The 21,026-nt window shown below is 38.3% G+C and overlaps 1 protein-coding gene across 1 annotated transcript in view; it reads right to left on the minus strand.

Annotated features, from left to right (window-relative positions):
* The window catches only part of LOC129578636 (zinc finger protein 1), a 41,385-nt gene that overhangs the window by 11,704 nt on the left and 8,655 nt on the right, over window positions 1-21,026 (minus strand). Inside the window, exon 3 of the mRNA XM_055467495.1 lies at window positions 10,450-10,727. Within this exon, the coding sequence (XP_055323470.1) occupies window positions 10,450-10,727 (278 nt within the window). The remainder of the gene's footprint in view (window positions 1-10,449; window positions 10,728-21,026) is intronic.

Raw genomic sequence — 21,026 nt, forward strand, 5'->3', positions numbered from 1 at the left:
AAATATGTTTTTTTCTGGAGAACTTTGTTGTCGCACGAACGGAACGAAGAAGCAGGAAAAGAAGAAAAAACGCGTCGCCGATCGTAATTCACGAGAAAACAAAATCGCAATTCGTTGAAATGGCACTCAACTTGCGGCTGAAATGCTAATGAAACGAAATGATTTCTCTTATTTACGTTTATCACATTGATTGGGGCGTTTTTATAGTGTGACACCTCATTAAATATTATGAACTCTTGATTGAAGAGCACACGTCGACAGCAGCGTCGTCATCATCGCCGATTGAATTTCATCACAATGGCCGACGATTGATATGGCCTGTTTACAGTAGGGCACACAAGGAATCACCTGCATTTTCTCTACACATTTTCAAGGGTCTTGGTCGACATTTTAATCCCATACTCTTTGATCTTATTCGGAATTTTCTGAGTCAAGCCACGCTTAAAATAGTTGACGACAAAGTGGGATAAAGACACTCAGCTGTTGTGTTAATTACACGTGAATCAGAGAGTCAGGTCGAAAGATATCAAACAAAATAAATGCAAGGCAAATGAAAGAGAAAGAGAGGCAGGGAGAGCGAGAGAATGAGAAAAATGTGTGAAAGGAATCTGAAATGGCTGCGATTATAGACAAAACACATTCTCATTAGTTTTATTAGAGAGAGAGAGAGAGAGAACGCACTAAATAAAAAGCGAAGCGAATCGCCGATCACCACGATCACACCGTTTGCCGTTGTCGTCGTCGACATAGTCACCAGACACCGAATTAAATTATTATTTATTAATTTGTGTTTAAAATGTTGATCGCTTCACTAGATTTTTCTCGTTTAGTTTTCTGTGTTGAATATGTGGCCGCGATTGAGCCGTGTGCAAATGGCGATAAGATGCTCTCGCTCTCTGTCGCTTCTACGACTGAATTGAAGAAAAACAGGAATAAAGAACTATACATTACAGCAACAAGATTAAATTTGTGTGTTTTTCCTTCTCGTCAACGTAAAATGTGTGTCTATAATTTTATTTTAGACACTAATTTCAAACTTTCATTCTATTCGATTTAGTGTGTCAGTCAAATACCACGAAAAGCACACACATACACACGCATTCGGTTGTGTTGAATCCAAACGGCTTCGGCGTTCTGGTTTCGTGCAAAATTTATTATTTCAAGCGTACAATAAAAATAAATAAGAAATGATGGCGTTCGACATACGGGCAAATCAGTTTTAGCTACACGGTACATCCAATTTTGATAATCGGCAAATGAACTGGTCGGTATTTTATTGAACAAATTTTTGTTGTTTCATCGATTTATAACCAGACGCGCTAAAACATTTCACAAAATTTAAGCTCTGTTCGCTCACACGCTCTCACTAGTTCATTTCGACGAAATAAACAGAAGGTTTACATCGTCTTTTAATCCATTCAAGCTAAATGTCAAGGAGGAATGCGATGATCGGCATTTGTTGTATACAAATACACAAATTAGACACTCGAACACAGGCAGAAGTGCCGGACGGCAACGCGAGGAAACCGAAAACGATGAAGAAAAATCAAAACGAAACAAGATATGAATTGACCGAATTTCCACTTAATTTCGTTTACATCAGATGTCGTTTCGAACGTCAAGCAAAAATTTTTATCGTTCCGAAAAGGCTATTCATAAAAATGTGCGCATTGAATCTGGTTTATATTCTAAATTATGTTTATGTTCTGCGATCAGGTATAGCGATTGAAATTTGAGCCACCTTAAAATATCGACACGTCATTTTGAGTCAGCACATACCGATGCTTAAAAGCCATTTGTTTATTGGCTGACTCAGCGCAAGCATTTTAAATCTCGATATACAAGAAATATTGATGATGTTTGCTTTTGTTCGCGAGGCAAAAAATGCGTTCAAGTAGAAAAATTCATCGAAAATAAACTGCATTGTATTGTTTATTGTGTTTATTAAAAAAATTCACAAAAATGACATCCCACCGTTTATTCGATTAGCGCAATGAATAATGAATCAAAACTTCCATTTTCGCCACGATTGCAATTTCCATCAACAACGAACTTGATTTTGATAATAATACATTCAAATTGTATTCAAATTCTTTTTCTAACTGTGAATGGAAGCAAATAACCATGTTTCAAAGCAACACGTCGTTAACAGTCATCGTTAAATGAATGATTCATTCGATTGCATAGATGATATTTCAGCCGAAAATGAATCACTTTACAATACAATTACAATAATTTCGAGAGAAGGTGACTAGATCAGCGACTTTATCTTTGACAAATTACGCATTAAATGTGGAGAGCATAGTTTCTTTTATTTGTCAATTTAACAAATCTTTTGTTTTTTTTTTCATTTAATTTGGTGGTCGACCATTGAAATATTCGTTGTGAATCATGCACAATCTGTTGTTTTCTACCTCATTCTCCCTTTCATTCGATTTCTTTCTTGATAGAGCTAACATTTTTTGGTATGAATCAGATATGTGCGTGTGTTTACGTCAAAAATGGGTGTTTTTTTTCTCAATAAAAACTTGAGTTGTTTGCATGAAAAAGAATTCCGAAGAAAATGGTGGGGTCGCATTTAACCTGTTCATAAGCCGTCACTGATAAGGTGGGTCTTGCTTCGCATTGGTGGCGATAACAAGTGGTATGTGCTTTTCACCGAAAACACAAAGTGTACATACGACGTGTATATATAGAACAACAAAGAGTGTGAGAACGACGATTAAGAAGAAAAAATTCGCTGAATTGGCCTAATGTTTCAATGCGTGTGTGTTTGTTTATCACAATGTTGCCTATAGATGGGCGAATCGTAATTTGTGTTTTAGTTTTCGCCGACTATGCGGTCTGTGATAACGGCAATTCGAATACAATTTTATTTTTGAGGATAAAACAAAAACAATAAGTAAGACAGTGAATTCAATAAGATGAATTGCGTTTGTTGGCTTTGCCACTGTCAATATGAGCGTGTGATGCGTGGCAATGGCAATAAACTCAAAAACTGAATCGTTGTTATTTTGAACTTTATCAACGGTCGCTCTACCGTGTCCAATGTTTACATACAGTTTTACATTTTGCGTTCGTTCGCATCGATACCATGATATCTCAAACGAGAGGAAGAGAGATGAAAAAAAGTGAAACTAAAACTTGACTTTTTCTTTCTTTTTTATCTGTACTTTTTTTTCGGTTGATAAATATATCTCGAATAAGTTTGAAAACTTTGTCGTTCCTTTGATTGTGAGTGTGCGATTGGGATGGAGTACAGAGGAGAGTGCAAGATGTTGTTATGTTTTGGTGGGCAACAACATTGAAACCATCGTCATTAGGATCGTCGTCGTTATTGTTGCTGCTGTCGCCGTTTGCTGTTGTTGTCGTCGTCAGCAGTCATCTTTCGCAATAAGTTATAGTTTTGTGTGTGCAAGCCGAAAATGTTTATGATGGTAAAAAGGCTCATTGCTCGACTGTGGTGAGGCCATTATAAGAAATATCGTGTACCACAAGGCGAATAACACATGCCGTGCTCACATTTACACAAAACACGTACGCATGCAGAGAGCGCCTTCACTTCAGGAGCAAATCCACTCATTCTGCGTCCATTTTACTCTCTCTCTCTCTCTCTTTCTCTCTCTCTCTCTCTCTCATTTCTCTCGATTCTGAACCTTTTTTTCTCTGGTTTGTGTGATACGTGAAACGCGGTCTGAAATCGAGGCATTTCACTTTCATATCTGAAAAAATATACACAACATCGTGTGACATTTTCACTCTCACATTTCGTTCTCACACACAAAACACTGAGCGAATGTGTATGTTTGTGTCTTTGGCCGACACTATCGTCACTCTTTTGTTGTTGTTAGCGGTGTTGTTATTTTGCCCGTATGTAACATACACACACACACACAGCGCATCGAGCATCGTTAGATTAGGAAAAGTACAGCTCCAGGGTAGACCAATGTACTGTCGCTGTTGATATCACATGAAATAATTTTTTTACGTTCTTTCATTTCGTTCGTTCGTTCGTTCATTTTTTTCCTCGCTCTCTTATGATGCCGTCGATCTTGACTTAACTTAAATACATTTTCATATGAAAGCACCTAGCAGTGCATGAACAAGTGTATATGCATGGTGTTCACATGTTTATTAGAATGTGGCTGCGTGTATATGTGTGCGTGTGTACCCAAGAGGCATAAGAAGTGTTGAAGAAGCGAATAAAAAAAAAATAAAGAGAAACGCCAACCCAAATGTTATAGCGTTCGAATAGCAAAACTCGACTGGACTTGAACCAAGTAAAAAAAAAGGAGCACACACAAATTTCCTCTCTGTGTTTAGATGAGTGAGAATGCAGAAAAAAAACACAAACAAGCACACGAAACGACAGGGAAAAAAACTCATACGCATGAAATAAAAAAAACAACAAAATTGTGTCGCTTAGATTGGGTGTATGGAAAAATGTTTATTATCAACACCGTGGTGGTGAAGTGAGTATTTTGGTTCGCTTGTTCGCTTGTTCGCGTCCCTTTCTCCCATTCTCAGCCAGTCACTCTCTCGCTCGCCTGTTGAAACAAGCGATGGGCCAGATTATGAGTTTGTGTAGCTGAAATAATACCTATTTCCTTTGCACTCTCACTACTCACACTCTTCCATGATATCATACACGAGTATCGGTTTCGGTTATATCAATATTTGTTATGATAAAAATGGTCATAATCGTTAAATTTATGGTCGATTTTTTTTTCTTGTGCTCGTGCGTTTGGTTTTTCGTCCGTTTTTGGCCCCATATCTGTACTGCAATGAAAGCTCATGCTTTTTTGTGTTGTGTGTGTGTGTGTGTGTGTGCGTATTATGAAGGTGTAACTGAAACTGTACATTATCTTGCGTAATTTCTTCCCTCGACCAGACTCAAACAACACCATGATACAATGCACAAAAATATGGTGGACCGATACACGTGTGTGACAAAAATTTCTTTCGTTCCACTGTTGTTCTTTTTTTCTTCTTCGTTCCATTTGCTCGCAGGCAAAATGAACTGAAACCAAGCCACCATCATTATTATATTGACCATCTTCGAAAAAATCTTTTTGCAATCGAACCTTTTCCCGTACGAGCTTCACGTTTTTTTTCCTCTTTCGCTCTTTGGATATATGTATGTATTTTTGTTCACGTTACTTCCGCTTGTAATTTCCAATTGCTCTTTCATTTTAACGATATTCCCTTTTTTTCGTCTTAAACACAGGCGATGAAAACTCAACAAATAGATTAAGATATTCAATGTGTGTTAAGAAAAAGCGAGAGAGAGAGAGAGAGAGAGAGAGAGAGAGAGAGAGAAAAATTAGACATTTGCACATTTTTGCTAAAAGGAGCCGTCCGAGTGAAGGCAAGTGGAAAAAAAGTGATTTTTCGCTTCGGAAAATATTTATCTACAACGAACACGTTCGTTTTCATCACATTTCAGTGATGATATCGCTTTATTTTGTTTATTTTTTGCGCCTCGATCGAAAGCTGAACGCTTCGTCGTCGTCGTCGTCGTCATCGTCGTCATCATCATCGTGCTCAATCGACAGCCATAGGTGTTGTGTGCGGTATGTTTCGTGTTTAGTGTGTAGCGTACGCAAAGGATCGCATTTGAATTCGATTCCATGAAATTAGATCGAAGTTTATTTATTTTGTTTTGAATTTTAAGTAAATATGTAATAACTTTGTGGCTGACACATCGAGAACATATTCTGAATGCATCGGCAACATTGTGGTCTGTGCTTGGCCATGCTGTTCCTATGATGAAGGCAGCGAGAAAATGTGAGTGAGAAGGAGAGCGAAAAAAAAGCGGCGATACAAAAATATCATAGTTACCTCTGTCAACATAAACAACGATGCTAAAGTACACAAAGTATTTGCGCCTAATGCATGCACACAAACATACACCATTGAAATGTATGGCAACGCAATTTCAACAATTTCGAATGTTCAAAGCATGTGGCAAAATTGAAACCTGGAATCTCGACACTCGCACGCTCAACATGAACACACACACACACACACACACAGAGAGAGAGAGAGAGAGAGAGAGAGAGAGAGAGAGAGAGCAGATAGAAAAAAAGCAGAGCGTTGAAAAATGAAAACACGCAAGAATTCCGTTGGATATCTGTTATTTTCTTCGGTGGCTCGGGTCATTTGTCCATTTTGTTTATGTATGGCCAAGTATGGAAACAATGGATGCAACTGAAATGAACCTTGAATCGGATTGGTCGGGACGAATATCAACGCGGTGAAAATATTAAAGTGGAATGAACGAACGAGTGAATTGGAATAGAGGGAAAAAAAAGAATTATTATAAAAGTGAACGGCAGAGAATGTATGCGATGTTGGAATTTAACATCAAAAGAGAGCATATTGTGCATGTGTATCTGAGAACGCCGATCGGCACTGAGATCACTATGTTCAACCGAAATGCAGCACGGGTTTTTTTTCATTCGCTCGCTTTCGCTCTCTCTGTTTCTCCCGTTTCAACTAAACTTTTTATCGTCGTTTTCGTTCATATTACTTTTGACCTCTCACGTCACACACGGCATGTTTTTTTGCCTTCTTTTGTGTGCTGTTGGTTGTTTTAATTCTTTTTGCTGTAGAAACAAAAACAGACGGACATCTCGACACTGACTGATAGAACGATTCGTTCGTGTATACTTTTTTTTGTTCCTCTCCCCATTCGATTCGATGCTGTACGCGTTCTCTTTTTCTCTCGCTCATGCACACTTTCCTTGGCCTGGCTTTTGTCTGTGTCCTCTACTACACGTAGTTTTTTTTTTCATTAAAAACTCTCCCATGTCGTTACACCAAACAAAATGATAAATTATATGTAGTCTGAAAAGCGCACATCAGAATGCACGTTCATACATATATATACACTTCGTCTTTTCGGTTTTGGTAAGTGTTTGTGCACCACCACCGCTGCCGCCTTTGCCGCCATTCGCCCATCACATCATAATATGTACACACTAGCTTATGATTTTATACTCAAATTGTTGTTGTTGTTGTTGTTGTTGTTTTCTCTTTCGGGATTGAAATCATGTCTTTTCGTGTGATGAAATAGTGTGTGCTTCTAATATGCCATATTGGTCTCTTTGTATTCAGTCATTCTTAATAGGTAATATTCTTTATATTGAAGAAAAATTTGTCGGTGTAGCGCACATATTATATTCTTATGTGTAGCATTTTTTTCTCTTTCGCTCCCGCCTGCTTATTTGTTGATTTCATTTTATGTTTTTTATTTATTCTCTGCTGTTGTTGTTTCATCAGTCGACGTCGTTTAGTGTGGATGTGTGTGTGTGTGTGTGTATGTGTGCTTGGGCCGCTGAGTGCCATGTGTACATGGTCTGTGTATGATAAAGTTTGATGTTTCGTGTGTTACAAGTACAATTTTGTACGGATGTAGAGAGATAGGATGAGAGAGAATATAGTCGCTGCATGTGTGCCATTTACGCTACCTATCGATAAACAACGAAATGAGATGAATAACACGTTCATTCGACTACGAATCCATACACACAATGTTGTTGTTATAGTTTCATTCGTTCGTTCGTTGTTTTGCTTTTTCCATCTCATGTTCCTGCTCCGGAATGATCCATTTTTTATATGAGCGAATGAAACGCAAAATCAAAACGACGATAAAGACCATGGAATACAAAGAATAAGATCGAACGACGAAATAAGAATGTGAACACAGACGAACGAAGTGCCGGGTTATGGACGAAACAACGAACAGGCGAGAATAAGAAACAAAAAAAAATTAAATCGCTTGATTTATTCGTTTTGGAGTTGATTTCGTTTTTTGTTATCTGGTTCTCTCTTTGTGTCTTGACTTCTTGGTTGTGATTCTCTTCTTTGTTACCTGAACGACATATGCAAAACTATGGCTCTCCAAAATAACACAAACGACGACGACGACAACGCCGATGATGACGAAGAAGAAATAATAAAAAAAAAACGCAACAGCTCCATATATTTTTAAACAAAATGGCCGACTCACATACACGCGCTCTTTCTCTCTCCTATTGAGCAATGTCGAGATCAGTAATTAAGATCGAACAACAAGAGCAATAACCGTTTCGCTTTTAATGCTGATGTGAGTTGCGTTTTTTTTTCTACTTCGTTTCTCTTCTTTTCATTCTGTTTTTTTTTTTTGTACGTTCGGCTGCTCTTCATCAGTTCGTTTTTAATTTTGTGTGCTGCTTATCCCTTCATTTACCGTCATTCGCTTGACGTGAGTTTTTTTTCTTCTTCTTCTTCTTCTTCTTCGTTGTTGTTCAGGGCAAAGCGATAAAATTTGTCCACGTAGAAATGAATACATTTTATTGTTTTTCGCCGCACTCATTTTATTCTCTCTCTCTCTTTTTTTCCATCGCTGTTGCCTTCTGAAGAATCAAATACTTGAATTTATTCTTTTCTTCTTCTTCTTTTTCAATTAAGTACTTGAATTTATAGCGGTAAAATGCTACGAACAGAATATACGCAGAACGACAGAGAGAATATTGAGGAAGACAGCGAACGACTGAAAAAAAAACGAAGCATTAGCAACAGCAGCAGCAGCACGCATGAGTTCAAACAATCGATTCAGTGTGTGTTCGAAATTGGCTTTTTCCAAGCGATTGAAAGGTATTTTTAGACCGATCTAAATTTAAAAACAACATAAATTCCAGGTTGAACTGACTCAAAATTACAATCATAAAAATGTTATTTATGTTGAAAACAACAGACTCGCTCGTGAACAGCACGCATTCAACGGTGTATATCATTCAGGAAATGGGCCTTGTTGCGATGCATTTTGACGCACACCCAAAAGCTGAATCACCGTTTTCAACGAGTGAGCGAGCAAACGCGCGAGCAAGAGAAGAAACAACAACAAATTTGCACATTATGTATATATCACTCGAATTGTGGTCCATTTCGAGCATAATCACCCGTTTAGTGTGTGCCATTTGTCAAACGCCGAATGAAATGAGTTGATTGTATTAATAAATTGTATGGCATTGAAGAATCACATGCTTGATTCTTGTTCCTCTTGAAACAGAAACGTTTCGAATCTCTCTCACGTGATGGTTTGCCATTAAAGTAGCTCAATTCAGGATTGAAAGCGTAGCCCATACGTACCACCGAGCTGCGCTAGTACACTTACGGTAGATTTGAAAGGAAAAACCCCAAAAATCAGAGAAAAAAGAGAAGTTAAACAGATATACATTAACATTTTCGACCGACAAAGAGATTGAATTTCGGTTAAATCGAATATTCGACTTTGTGACGACATTGCAATACCCGTGTTATGTTTGTATTACTTCAAGATGAAAACTCGAGCAGAGCAGAGAGCGAGAGCGAGAGAGAGAGAGAGAGAGAGAGAGAGAGAGAGAGAGAGAGAGAGAGGAAAGAAGAAGAAAAAAAAACCGTGTCTATCCGGTAAAATTGAAAATGAACGTACAGAAAAACCCCCGAAACAAGCTGAGATTTAACGAGTGTGTTTGCGTCTCTCACTAGAGCATAGAGAGCTATGCTTTTTCCGAATTGATGGCGATAAAGGAAAAAGTATCGAATTTCACGTGTATTTTCGTTGTATGCACTTCTTCGTGTTTTTCATTCAATTTCGGACTTAATTTTTCATCATTTTTATTTGTGTGTGCATCTTCCTCTCTCATAACAAAATGAACGAAAATGGATACGGCAAAGCCCAACTGATTCAAACAGCATTTGGTTCGAACCACAGAAAAAAGAAGAAGGAGAAAAAAAATGCACAAACGTCAGCGTGCAAAAAGTCATTTTCTCATCGTTTTGCCCTTTTCGAGTTGGGATTTTTTTTCCTCCTCGGTTTTCGCTGTGCCAAAGTTGTGAGAAACTCATTTCAAAGTCACTTTTGTCTAACAAGTGTTTGAGAACATAAATGTTTTCTCCTGTTACGATCATCTGAGCCATTATAATTTAATATTTATGCGATTTACGACTGCAGCAACAGCAGCAGCACAAAGAGGAGTGAAAAAAATGTGTTGACTGTAGCCAAAATTTGACATTTATTTCAGCCTTTTGTTGCACGGGACAAATGTTCTAACATTTGCTCATTGGTTTTATTGCAGCTCGTTTTAGAAGAGAAATTGCGCACTCGACGAAGGCGCTACCGAGCAAAAACAATAAAAACAACTGCAAAGAAGGCGAGAGGAAAAATAACACAAATCAAAGAGTACAAAAAGCGGAGAGAGAACGAAGCATGCACACACATATTTGCATGCTTCTCGATAGCTGTGTATTTCAAGGTGAAGAGAGCCCGAATGAGAAGAAAAAAAAAACAACAGTACACGGGCTATTAGATGTGAAAAAAAATTACGAAATGTTGTATATTGTCCTATTCGCTCTATACCTATATATCGTCTATGTTCTTATTTTCCCTACGGTTTGCATGAAATTGCTAAGAAAATTACTTACCACCAATTGTTGCGAACTAGGTGAGTGCATGGTTTCGTGTTCGTGCTTTTCGAGTTGATCACGATTTGGGAACGAGGCGGAGCACTGTGAGCATGCGTATGATCCGTCCACCGATATACTTGGACTAATGGAACTACCTCTTTTCTCATCATTGATTTCATCTTTGATGCTATTCGATGAATGTGTCGATGTCGGTGTGTGCTGTGCACGATGCTTCATAAAAAAATCAACTGGCATATTCTCGTTATCACCAGATAAACCTGACACCAACGACGAGTCTAAATGGCACGAAAAGAGAAAAAGAGAGAGAGAGAAAAAAAAACAAACACACAGTGAGATAAATACATATGCATAATTATGGTCGTCAAGTTGTCGTCAATTTATTGTTTTCGAAAGAAACTCATAATTCTTTTTTTTCGTTCCGTTTTATTTGGGTTGATTAAAAATCGAGTGAGAATAAAATAAAATGCACATAAAAAAATTGGTTTTAAAACAAAAGAGTGTTAACAACGGAGTACCTAAGGAGAATTGCGTCATTCGCAAAGTAGAAAACTGGCGAATTGTTTGGATTTGACCAAAAATGAAAGCAACATTTTCTTCTCGCCGTTTAGTCAGTCCATTGGAAATTGTAAAGATCAACAACAAAGTGTCCAGAATAACATATGTTGCGCGAAATTTTGCATGCGCGACTACTCTCTGTCGGCCCCTCTCCAAACACAAAAACCATAACGTGAACACTACTATAGATAGCATATGGCCAAATGTGAAACAACTTCATTTATTGATTCGATCAATGATGGGCACAAAAACAAAAGCCCAACCAAAAACAAGCAATAAACGGTTTTTTGTTTGTCTCTCCGCATCTTTGCCACTTCCATCTATTCGCACATCTTCGCAATTTCTGAAGGGACAGAGACAACGGAATGAACGAACAACAAAGAAGCGACGAACAAGATGAAGCGAGCGAGAAAAAATGGCGGCGAATGGTAAGTGCTATTATTCTTTTCGTTTGATTAATGCGAAAATGCAAAGAAATTATTTGTGCTGCTGCTTCTGCTGCTGCTGCTGCTTTTGTAATGGTGGACTTGAAGTGACTGAACACGTGTATAAATGCGTAAGTATCGTATATAGAATAACGCCAAATGTATACGTCGTATATATTGAATGTGTTGAGTTACTGGCAGTGCGATGATCTCATCTCACACACAACGTATGCGAAATTCCGTCAACGGGAATGAAGTACTAGTGAGCCAGCCAGCCAGCCAACCTACCAACTAAACTGAATAATAAGCCAAACTGAAGGCTGGCTAGCCATTTGCACTGCAATTCATCTACGTTTATCATTGCTTCATAGACGGTGAAACACGAACGGTGTGTATGAATAAAAATCAACATTGAAATGAATGGAACTTGTGCTTTCGTTGAATTGTGCTTGCGAACGTGACAGCGTGCGGTCGATAGAGTGCGATGCTTCAATGATCACGACATCTTTTCAGCCAAACACACAAACGAAATGGAAAAGAAATCATTTCAAAGTAAACATAAATGGTTTCATTCGTTTGGTTGTTTTGTTTATGAAGCTAAATATTGTGTGTAAGAATGGTTGCTGCTGGTCGTCGTTGTAGTCGTCGTCAAATGACGGCATTATTACAAGAAAATGTGAACAAACGCAAGCGTTTCACCAACGCATCAACGCGAACTCATCAATTTAGTTGAAAGTGTCTTGTGCGAGTGTGAGTGAACATAACGGCAAAATGCATGCGTACTTTTTTAGTACCTTAATTTATATCAATTAACCACATACGGGTTGTCTGAGCGAGAAGCGACCATACGAAAAAGAAATGAAAAGCCAATGTACGATTGGTGTAGCGTGTGGAGTGGCACAACATATATATATATATACACACACTGGTCATTACATACAATATAATAATCTGGCGATAATTTTTGTTCATACAAGGCTGGTCTTGTGTACGGAGAAACAAAACCCGGTTTCGCCAGTACCTGCACATTGCCAGCACACACGATTTGCTTTTGGGCGATTTTGATGTTGATTGAACCTTCAACAGAACTTCTCATTGTTATTTATAAATCAGGAAAACTATAATTCATTCCACCGTTAAATGAAATTGAAAAGAAAAAACAACAACAACAACAACAACGCAGCTCATCGAATGCTGAATAAAAGAAATTGAAGCGGTAATCACACAGCGGCAGCAGCAGCGGCCACAGCATCGAGCTCATTTCATATCTTAAATAACCGCAGCAGCATCCACAGTCATTGAGCCCGGACTCGAGCATTTAAGAATACACATCAAACAACAAAAATAGAAAATCTCAATACAATACAATGTTATTGTTTCTTACTCTCGCTCAATATTTATTTGCTTCGTTTTTTTTTCTTGTTCCTTTCGCCCAAATTACCAATATTCCATTTACGAGCCGTCGACGTTTTACGTGGCAATGAGTACTAGCATACAGACACACACACACACCACACCATTCGAAGCGAACAAACGCATACACAAAAGCGACCGCATGAAATATTGATATATGGGCACATTATATGTATATATATATATATAATTTTCATGAGCCTATTGAATATGCCAGCACAAATTGGTGATTTTATAGAAATGAACTCCTTATTACTAGATGTGTTCTATTAAATGTGAATGCGCGTTGTTTGCTCGTTTCGAATGGCGGCAATTCCATTGAATTTCAATTGCTCTTTTACATCGTCAGCCAGCCAGCCACACTGGGTACGAATAGGTAAAACGAGTCAATGGCTTTGAGAAGCATTTCAATGCCGCGTACACTGTGATGATCGATTACCATCGCTCATCTCGATGCTGTTTCTCTGACGACAATCATAAATGTGATAATTGTAAACTGATTAAAATATTTCAAACCATTCCACCATTCCAAGTCTGAGTTTTTTTTTTGGCTTATCAATTGACGTGTCTGAAATGGTTTTCGACCTTAGTGACAAAGAAATTTTTTTTGAACTCACAGAACCAGTGATGTTGTTCGATTCCACAGAAAGGTTTGGGTGTATGTTTTCTTGAACCGAATGTCAAAGATGAAAATAATGGCCTCTCCATTTGCAATATGATCTTTTTTTTCAGCTCGAAAATGTGTTCCCGAATCCGAAAGTTTGTCGGTTGAAATAACGGAATTTCAGGTTTTTTGATTCAAGTCCGAAATATTTTTGGTAAGCATGTCTTTGTCGTTCTTTCGTGTCAATACATCGTCGTGGGTTCTGTTATTGTTAATTTGAGGCGGCTGCTGATGTTGTGATTTACATCGGCCTTGCACATTTTCCTTTGAAATGGCAATGTGTTTTTCGAATGTGTGGCGCGGCATGACTCATTTGCGATGCATTTCGTGTTTTTCCGAAATGTGTGCAAATGTGACAATCACAATGTGACACAAAGAACATCAGAATAAAGGCAAAAAAAAAGATCGAGACGATGCTGTGATGGAAAACAAGCCGTTTAATTTTTGGGCTTCCTTTTTGCCGTGTGTGTGATCGTCAGTCGTTTTTTTACTTTGTATTATTTCTTTGATTCTGTTTTCTTCATTTTCATTAGCTTATATTGATACTCTTTTTCGGAGAAGTCGACAGTGTTTTTCTTTCGGCGGTGTTGAATGCTCATTCGCTTTATTAGTTGGTTATTAAATAGAGCGATTTTTGTTTGTCGTTGGTTGTTGTTGTGATGATGAGGCTGCTGTTTTGTTGTTGTTGTTGTTTTCATTCAAGCGCTCGTCGTATGAGAGAGGGCAAATGCGTTGATTGCCGTATTGGGGAAAGTGTATACACACACAAACCCACCAAAAATAAAATCAACAATCCCAAAAAAGCAAACTATGTGTGAGAGACATATTCATGTATGATAAACGTGCATAAAAAAAATGATGGATGAGACACATGTTTTAAAAATTAAATGAATACATGGTGTTAAACAAACCATTTTGCGGTCTAGTTTGTAATCTAAGCGTGTGAGTGCAGTTGCATGCATATGTGTGTGCTCGCGCTTTTTCTCTCTCTTGCTCGCTCTCACACTCTGATGCTCGGTTTGCCTGGTTTGCTGGGTGGCTGGAGCAGTCAGCCAATTCTGTTGCACAGCAAACAAGAGATAGGGCACACACACAATGCCACTTAACCGCAGCAACTGCACCAATATATCCGATTTTTCAAGTGATTGCATCCCTGCACACACAGACACACACTCATACTCAGCTCACACAACGGATGATGCCGTCATTTCGACAAGGCAACCGTGGAATTATGAAATAAATTAATTAGCTTTGAAAATTTTCGATAATTTTTCATTAGCATTTTGTTTTTTTTTTCATTCTTGGCTTCATGTCAGTTGGTTGCGTCCTCGTCCATTTGCCGATTGCAGAAGGCAAAAGAGATGATGGATTTTGTTGTTCACAAAAACATAATTTTTATCTGTCGCCGTTCATTTTAAATTCGTTTGCAATGAAGCCGAACGGGCTTTCACATTATCTCATTTGGATATGTAGAGAGCGAGAGAGAAGTGTGAACGCGTCAACATTAACATATAAATTGAAAGAAATGCTTTCGATGTCAATTTGTTTGACTTTAAAAGTATTCATATGTTATTTGGAAAGTCGGAGTTTTGTTTTTTGTTTCTTTCATTCTAAAAATATGTCGTTTAAGAAATGTGGATGGCACTTCTTTTTTTTTGCGAAAGACGCCTTTGCAATGGAGATCGCTTTTAGGTGGCTATCGGTAAATATGGATACATGAGGAAAAGAGCTCGAAAATGAGTTATGACACTTGACAAGTCATAAATTTGGCCTAAAAATCCAAATTGATTTATTCAATTTAGTAAAATTGTGAAAAGGCCAAACCGCCGTCGCAGCCACTGTCACCGCCACACATTACATGCAACTGGTCAATAATTCAGATTCTTCAATTTAGAATGTAGATGAGAAGGAGGATAGGAAGAAAAAAAAACAAATTTTTAAAAGCCAAAGTCAATTAACAGAAAACTAAGCGCGGCATACCTTCGCCACACTCCTATTACATAGCTTAAGCTATTAAATGCTCAAGAGTTCTTCTAAACGTAAAAGCATTCGTCATATCTCATTAGAACGGCGCGAACGAGATACAGCGACCGAATTGGGCGAGCGAGTGAATGTGAACGAGAGCGAGAGGATCACACCGGAAAGGAGTCGTCGAGAAGGAAAGAAGAAAAAAAAAATCATCTATGGAAATGACCTCATTTATTTGCGACAGTAAAAAATACTGTGCGCTTGTGTCGGTTCGATGGCGTGAGATAACAGACACACGCGGTGAAATAAAACAAAAATATCGAAAATCATTAAATAATCTGTTGTATGAATAAATACGGAGAAAGCAACAACAACCACACGCGCTCACAACACACAAAGACGAGCAGAGTGAGCGCGATATAGCAATCGAATACTCGAGACAAGAGAGAACGAAAACAATTTTTATGCTTTTGTATGAACGTGAGATTTCGTCTATTCGACACGTTCACTTGATTTCTCGGATGAGAGCGAGAAAAACAAGGAGCAAGAACGAGCGAGCGAGAGAGAGTGAGAGAGTGAGAGAGTCAGTGTGTGAGACCAACAAATGTGCGCTTGATATTTTTATGAATGAAAAATCCCCCCGAACGACACATTATAGATAGTATTTTTGACGGTGTATGACAAACGTATATTTGAAAATTCAATTTAATGGCTCTCGCTTGCGCTCATACTCACTGTCGACGATCCGCGACGAATTTCGGTGTGTGTATTTTTTTCTTCTTGGCTTTAATTTTTCTTTTCGTTCATTCATTGCTGACTGTTTGCCATGTAATTTTCAGATTGTGGTGGACGAAATGGGTAGCAAAATATTGAATATTAGAAGCAGATCTGCACGCCAGTTTATTTATACGACTTTAAATCGAAGAAAACAAATTGGCCACAAAGAATTTTCCTTCACTTTTTTTTTGTCTTCTTCTTCTTCTTCAAAACAAAAAAAACACACTTCATCGTCATCCAATGAATAAAAGAAGTGCATTTGTTTTGATGTGGTGTGGTGTGTTGTTGTTGCAGCATTTTGTGTTTGCTTTTTTGTTCATAAATTTTATTTCGGTTTTTCATCATCGATCGGTGTCATATTTGACTATATAATTGTAAGCATCATCGTTTATGACAATGGCGGAAACGAAGAACTGTGTGGGGTCTTGCCAAAAAGTCTATATCACTTGCCAATACAATTTTTCTCTCTCTCGCTCTCCGCTTCTCAGACCGAACCGTTTCACATTTTTTTATTTGCTTTCTAAGAATTCGTTCACTTTGATTTTTGCATGTTCGACAATCGTTCCAGTTTTATTTGTGTAAAAGAAGTGAAACTGAAAGTTTTCGTGGATCAAACACCAGAACAAAGTCGATAAAAAAAATTCGCGATCGACTTTCACGGAGAGAGAGAGAGCCACGACGAATCGATTCATCTGTTCGCATCAGTTCTCACTTGTTTAACAGGCGTTAAAATGTTTTAATACTTATACGAGTTGTGTTGTTGAACGAATCGCAAAAACTCGCACTGAAAAAAAAAACGTAAATATTGCGACGTGATGAAAAAACAAACGACCTGGCGATCGAAGCAATTCAAAGCATCGTGAATCATACGAATATAGTTCGATTTGAAAGATGAGAGAAATGAAATGTGTACACGGAGCGAGTGCGCGCGGTTCTTAGATTTGTCACATATAAATGCATTCCGTTGTGCACAACACAAAATGGTTCTGGCTCACCCACTTTCGTTTGGCGGCCGGAGAAAAGTGCAACATCACTGTGAATACATTCCGGTAGAACCGTTTTCTTCTTTCTTTTTGATGTCTAAATACCAATACCAGTATATACATGAAATGCAAACGATGTGGGTAAACAAGCATGTGGAATCCACACAGGGGAAAAATAGAAGTAGAAACGGTATGATTAACAGCAGCGAGGATAGAAATCCTGTCATGTGGATAAATATTGCCTTCGCATGTCATATCTTTTCTTTTCATCTTATGCGAAAATTCTTTCGAAAAACACTATTTTTTGCATATTAATCGAAGAACGATGTTAAAAAAAGAGAAAAGGCGAATGGAAAAAAAATCGATGTCGGAGGAGTGTAAATCGCGCCTAGCATCCATAACATATATTAAAATGCTTCGAAAGTAATCGATTTGTATGTGCGATCATTGCACAGCACATGGACACACGGGGATATCCAAAAACAAAACAGCAAACAATTAATTTAATTTGGAAAACGCATTGACATTGGATACCAAGTGACCAAACGTAAATAACCGTTCACCCATTTTATATATGACACATCAAACAGAAATTTATTGTCACTGCAACATATTGGTGAGACAATCTTTATGACTAAACATTTGCCGAGATATTTTGTCTCTGCTGCACAATTTCCACGTGCCTGACACGCAAACCGGTCAGAGCAAGAGAGGGAGAGACAGCGAGGCAAACCAACGAATGACTGCAAAAATGTGCATGTGTCGATGCGATGCAATGCAATGCGAATCGAACACACCTCCACCTCCGACATTTTTCCGACGGACCACCAATGCACCGAGCAATTCTGAACCGAGGGCCCCCGAAAAGAACACACAGATAAATAAATAACGAATCCGAAAATATGCAAATAAAACATGAAGATATTGTGCGTATTTGCAATTGTAAAGCGGTTTGTTGAAACCAGTTAAAACAGATGCAAATGTTTACATGGAAATTTATAAGTTCATTTGCACTTTTTCGTGTGCAGCTGCCCGAGAAGAAAAACGAATCGGTGCAACAACAGCAGCAGCAGCAGCAGCCGCCTGACTGAGAGATTGGCATGGCGAGTGTGAAAATGAACAGCGCAAAATAGTTGCAATTTCGAAAATATCACAGCGAAAGGAAATCAAATGCAGCAATTAAGCAATTTCCATGGACGTTTACCTGTCAGCAGACGCCAAACAATAATTTTTATCGATTTGCACATAAATTAGCTCGTTCGTCATTGAATCGTGGCCAATCCTCGTGGCTCTCTTTAGCTTCGCATTGTTTGTCGTATTTATTTGGTCGGCGAGTGAGTGAGTGTGTGTGTGTGTGACTACGCGCTTTTGTGCATACGAATGGCAGCAAAATTGTGAAAATTGCATTTTGGCCGTGGCACGAAGAAAATGTGAACAATTTCCATTTATTCGGTTCGTTTTATGCTCATTGGCACAAAGTGGTGCACATACAAATTGCATTGTTCGCTCGTTCGTCCGTCCGTTCGTTTGGTGTGTGTTTGTGAGAGCGAGATACAGCCGGTTTGCGACTATTAAACCATATTGACATGCATACAAATTTATGGTCGGATCTAATGTAGTGCAGAGGCTCTAGGCCAATATCGATACGCTAAATTTTTGCACATAAATATCCAATATTTTTCGAGCATTGGGTGCGCGTTGTAAATGATATAATGGATCTACCGTGTCTAGGCTTGTGCAATCTGCCATGGCGTGTGTATGTGTATGTGTGTGTCGAGACGAATTTACACGCGTGAAATGCACCACATAAAATCGAAAGTGCCGCTTATTTGCCCGCTGCCTGCATTTGTATGCGTCGATTGTTTGAGCCGATGGTTTTCATGTGACCATATGCAACAGTCAATGTGCAATGTGCATAATATGTAACGATTATTCAACCATTTCATAACCGGCAAACATGACACGCGCGCGCTCTCTCTTTCTCCGTCCACTTTTCTATCGCTCACCAAAATGCCATATCGACAAGGCTGCAGCCGAATAAAAGTCACCAAACATAGACGGAGAAAAAAAATGCCGACTAAAATCATGTTTAACATTGTTGCTCCGGCCGCTTGTTCGATAGATGTGATCGATAGTGTGTGTAGGCACTCTCTCTCTCTCTCTCTCTCTCTCTCTCTCTCTCTCAGATGACACTGACTACTACTGATTTTGTGTCGAGTAACTCTGCATGTGGGGAGACACTGTCTATCTCATTTCGTTTCGTTCATATTGCTGCCTCTTGGAGACCACACTGTTGGAAAATTAATCATTGATGGACATTCAATGCCAAACTAATATCGCAAAGAAAGTTTGACTTTTTCGAGATGAAACGAATTGAAAAATTTCAAATGGCAGACACTTTTTCTTCATTCTCTCTCTTGATGTAAAATCAAATTGGTTCGTCAATCTTCTTATCGGAAAGGAAATGAGCGGCACACACACGCTCTCTCTCTCTCTCACATATTCTGAATTCGACCTCGAACACAAAATGTGAAATACAAAACGGTTAATTTTACCACCTCATAAATCAGTGTTGTTCAGAAGCCTAGTTAGAATTTAATTAGATAGAAAGAATTTGTTTCTCTCGCGCAATGTGTTGTCACAATATGATGTTTGATGTTGTTGTTGTCGTTGTTGTTTGTCGTGCATGTGGGATAAATGCGCCGCGTTGTGGCATGGTTTTCAATCATCAATGATACAGATCTTGTTTTTTCCTCCATTTTATTCGCTCCCTGACTGAAAAAAAAGTCCATCACTTGATATAAAATCAAATGAAAAACTGAAATGTTTGGTGAACTTTAACTCGAAAGTATGCAAATTAATGTGGTGATATTTTTGGGAAGGTACACACCAAGGTTGATTCATTTGTTTTGCGTTGCCTGTTTGTATAAATAAAATCAGCAAGCGAAATATTTTTTTTTTAATCAAAATTCATCACGTCATTGTTGTCCGATTACGTGTTACCGTTTCGTTTGAACTGCGCGAATACGAGTGATTGTAAACACAGCTTGGATAATAAACAAGCGAGAGAGAGAAAAATCGATTTCGATGAAACAATCGCCTGCAGTAAACAAGATCCGTGTTGCAAATGTAATAAATCAAGCGACATATATTCAATTTACACACCTAAACCCAGATAGATATGAAGAGAACGAAGAGAGAGAAACACGGTGCAAAACATAACATTTTCATATAAACATCATTATCATATTTCTCGCGAAAAAAAAAGTGAGAGAGAGAGAGAGAGAGAGAGAGAGAGAGAGAAATGTTTCGATGATTGTTTCAACTGTAACTGGGTGAGCTGTTCATGTGTGTATGTGTGTTTTCCATGTTTACGATATGTGCCCACCGAAAGTCATACACATTGACTTAGCGTTGAATATTGTTTATTTTATTTTCATTTTTTTTGCGTGATCTGACCGCGCGGTTCATGTAACGCCGATTTCATGACAGGATGATGTATTTATTGTGTGTTTGCGCATTTCGCTCAAAACAACAACGTTTGATCTTATAATAAAACGACGGCATTTACATATTAAAAATGATATTATCATATTCCATCTAAACAATAGTGCAAATAATAGCCGCGTAATATCATCACCATCATTGGCATCGTCACCGCCGATCTCCTTTTTCACCCGTATATATTTGTGTGTGCTCTTGCGCGCGCGCGCGCGCGCACATCCATTCAGTGGAATTGGAAAATAGGAGTTACAACTAAAACATGTTCAATTAAATTTTCGGTGTTTC

Source organism: Sitodiplosis mosellana, unplaced genomic scaffold (genome assembly GCF_009176505.1).
Source record: "Sitodiplosis mosellana isolate CC-2019 unplaced genomic scaffold, AAFC_SMos_1.0 Smas_scaffold_6226, whole genome shotgun sequence".
Taxonomy (NCBI): Eukaryota; Metazoa; Arthropoda; class Insecta; order Diptera; family Cecidomyiidae; genus Sitodiplosis; species Sitodiplosis mosellana.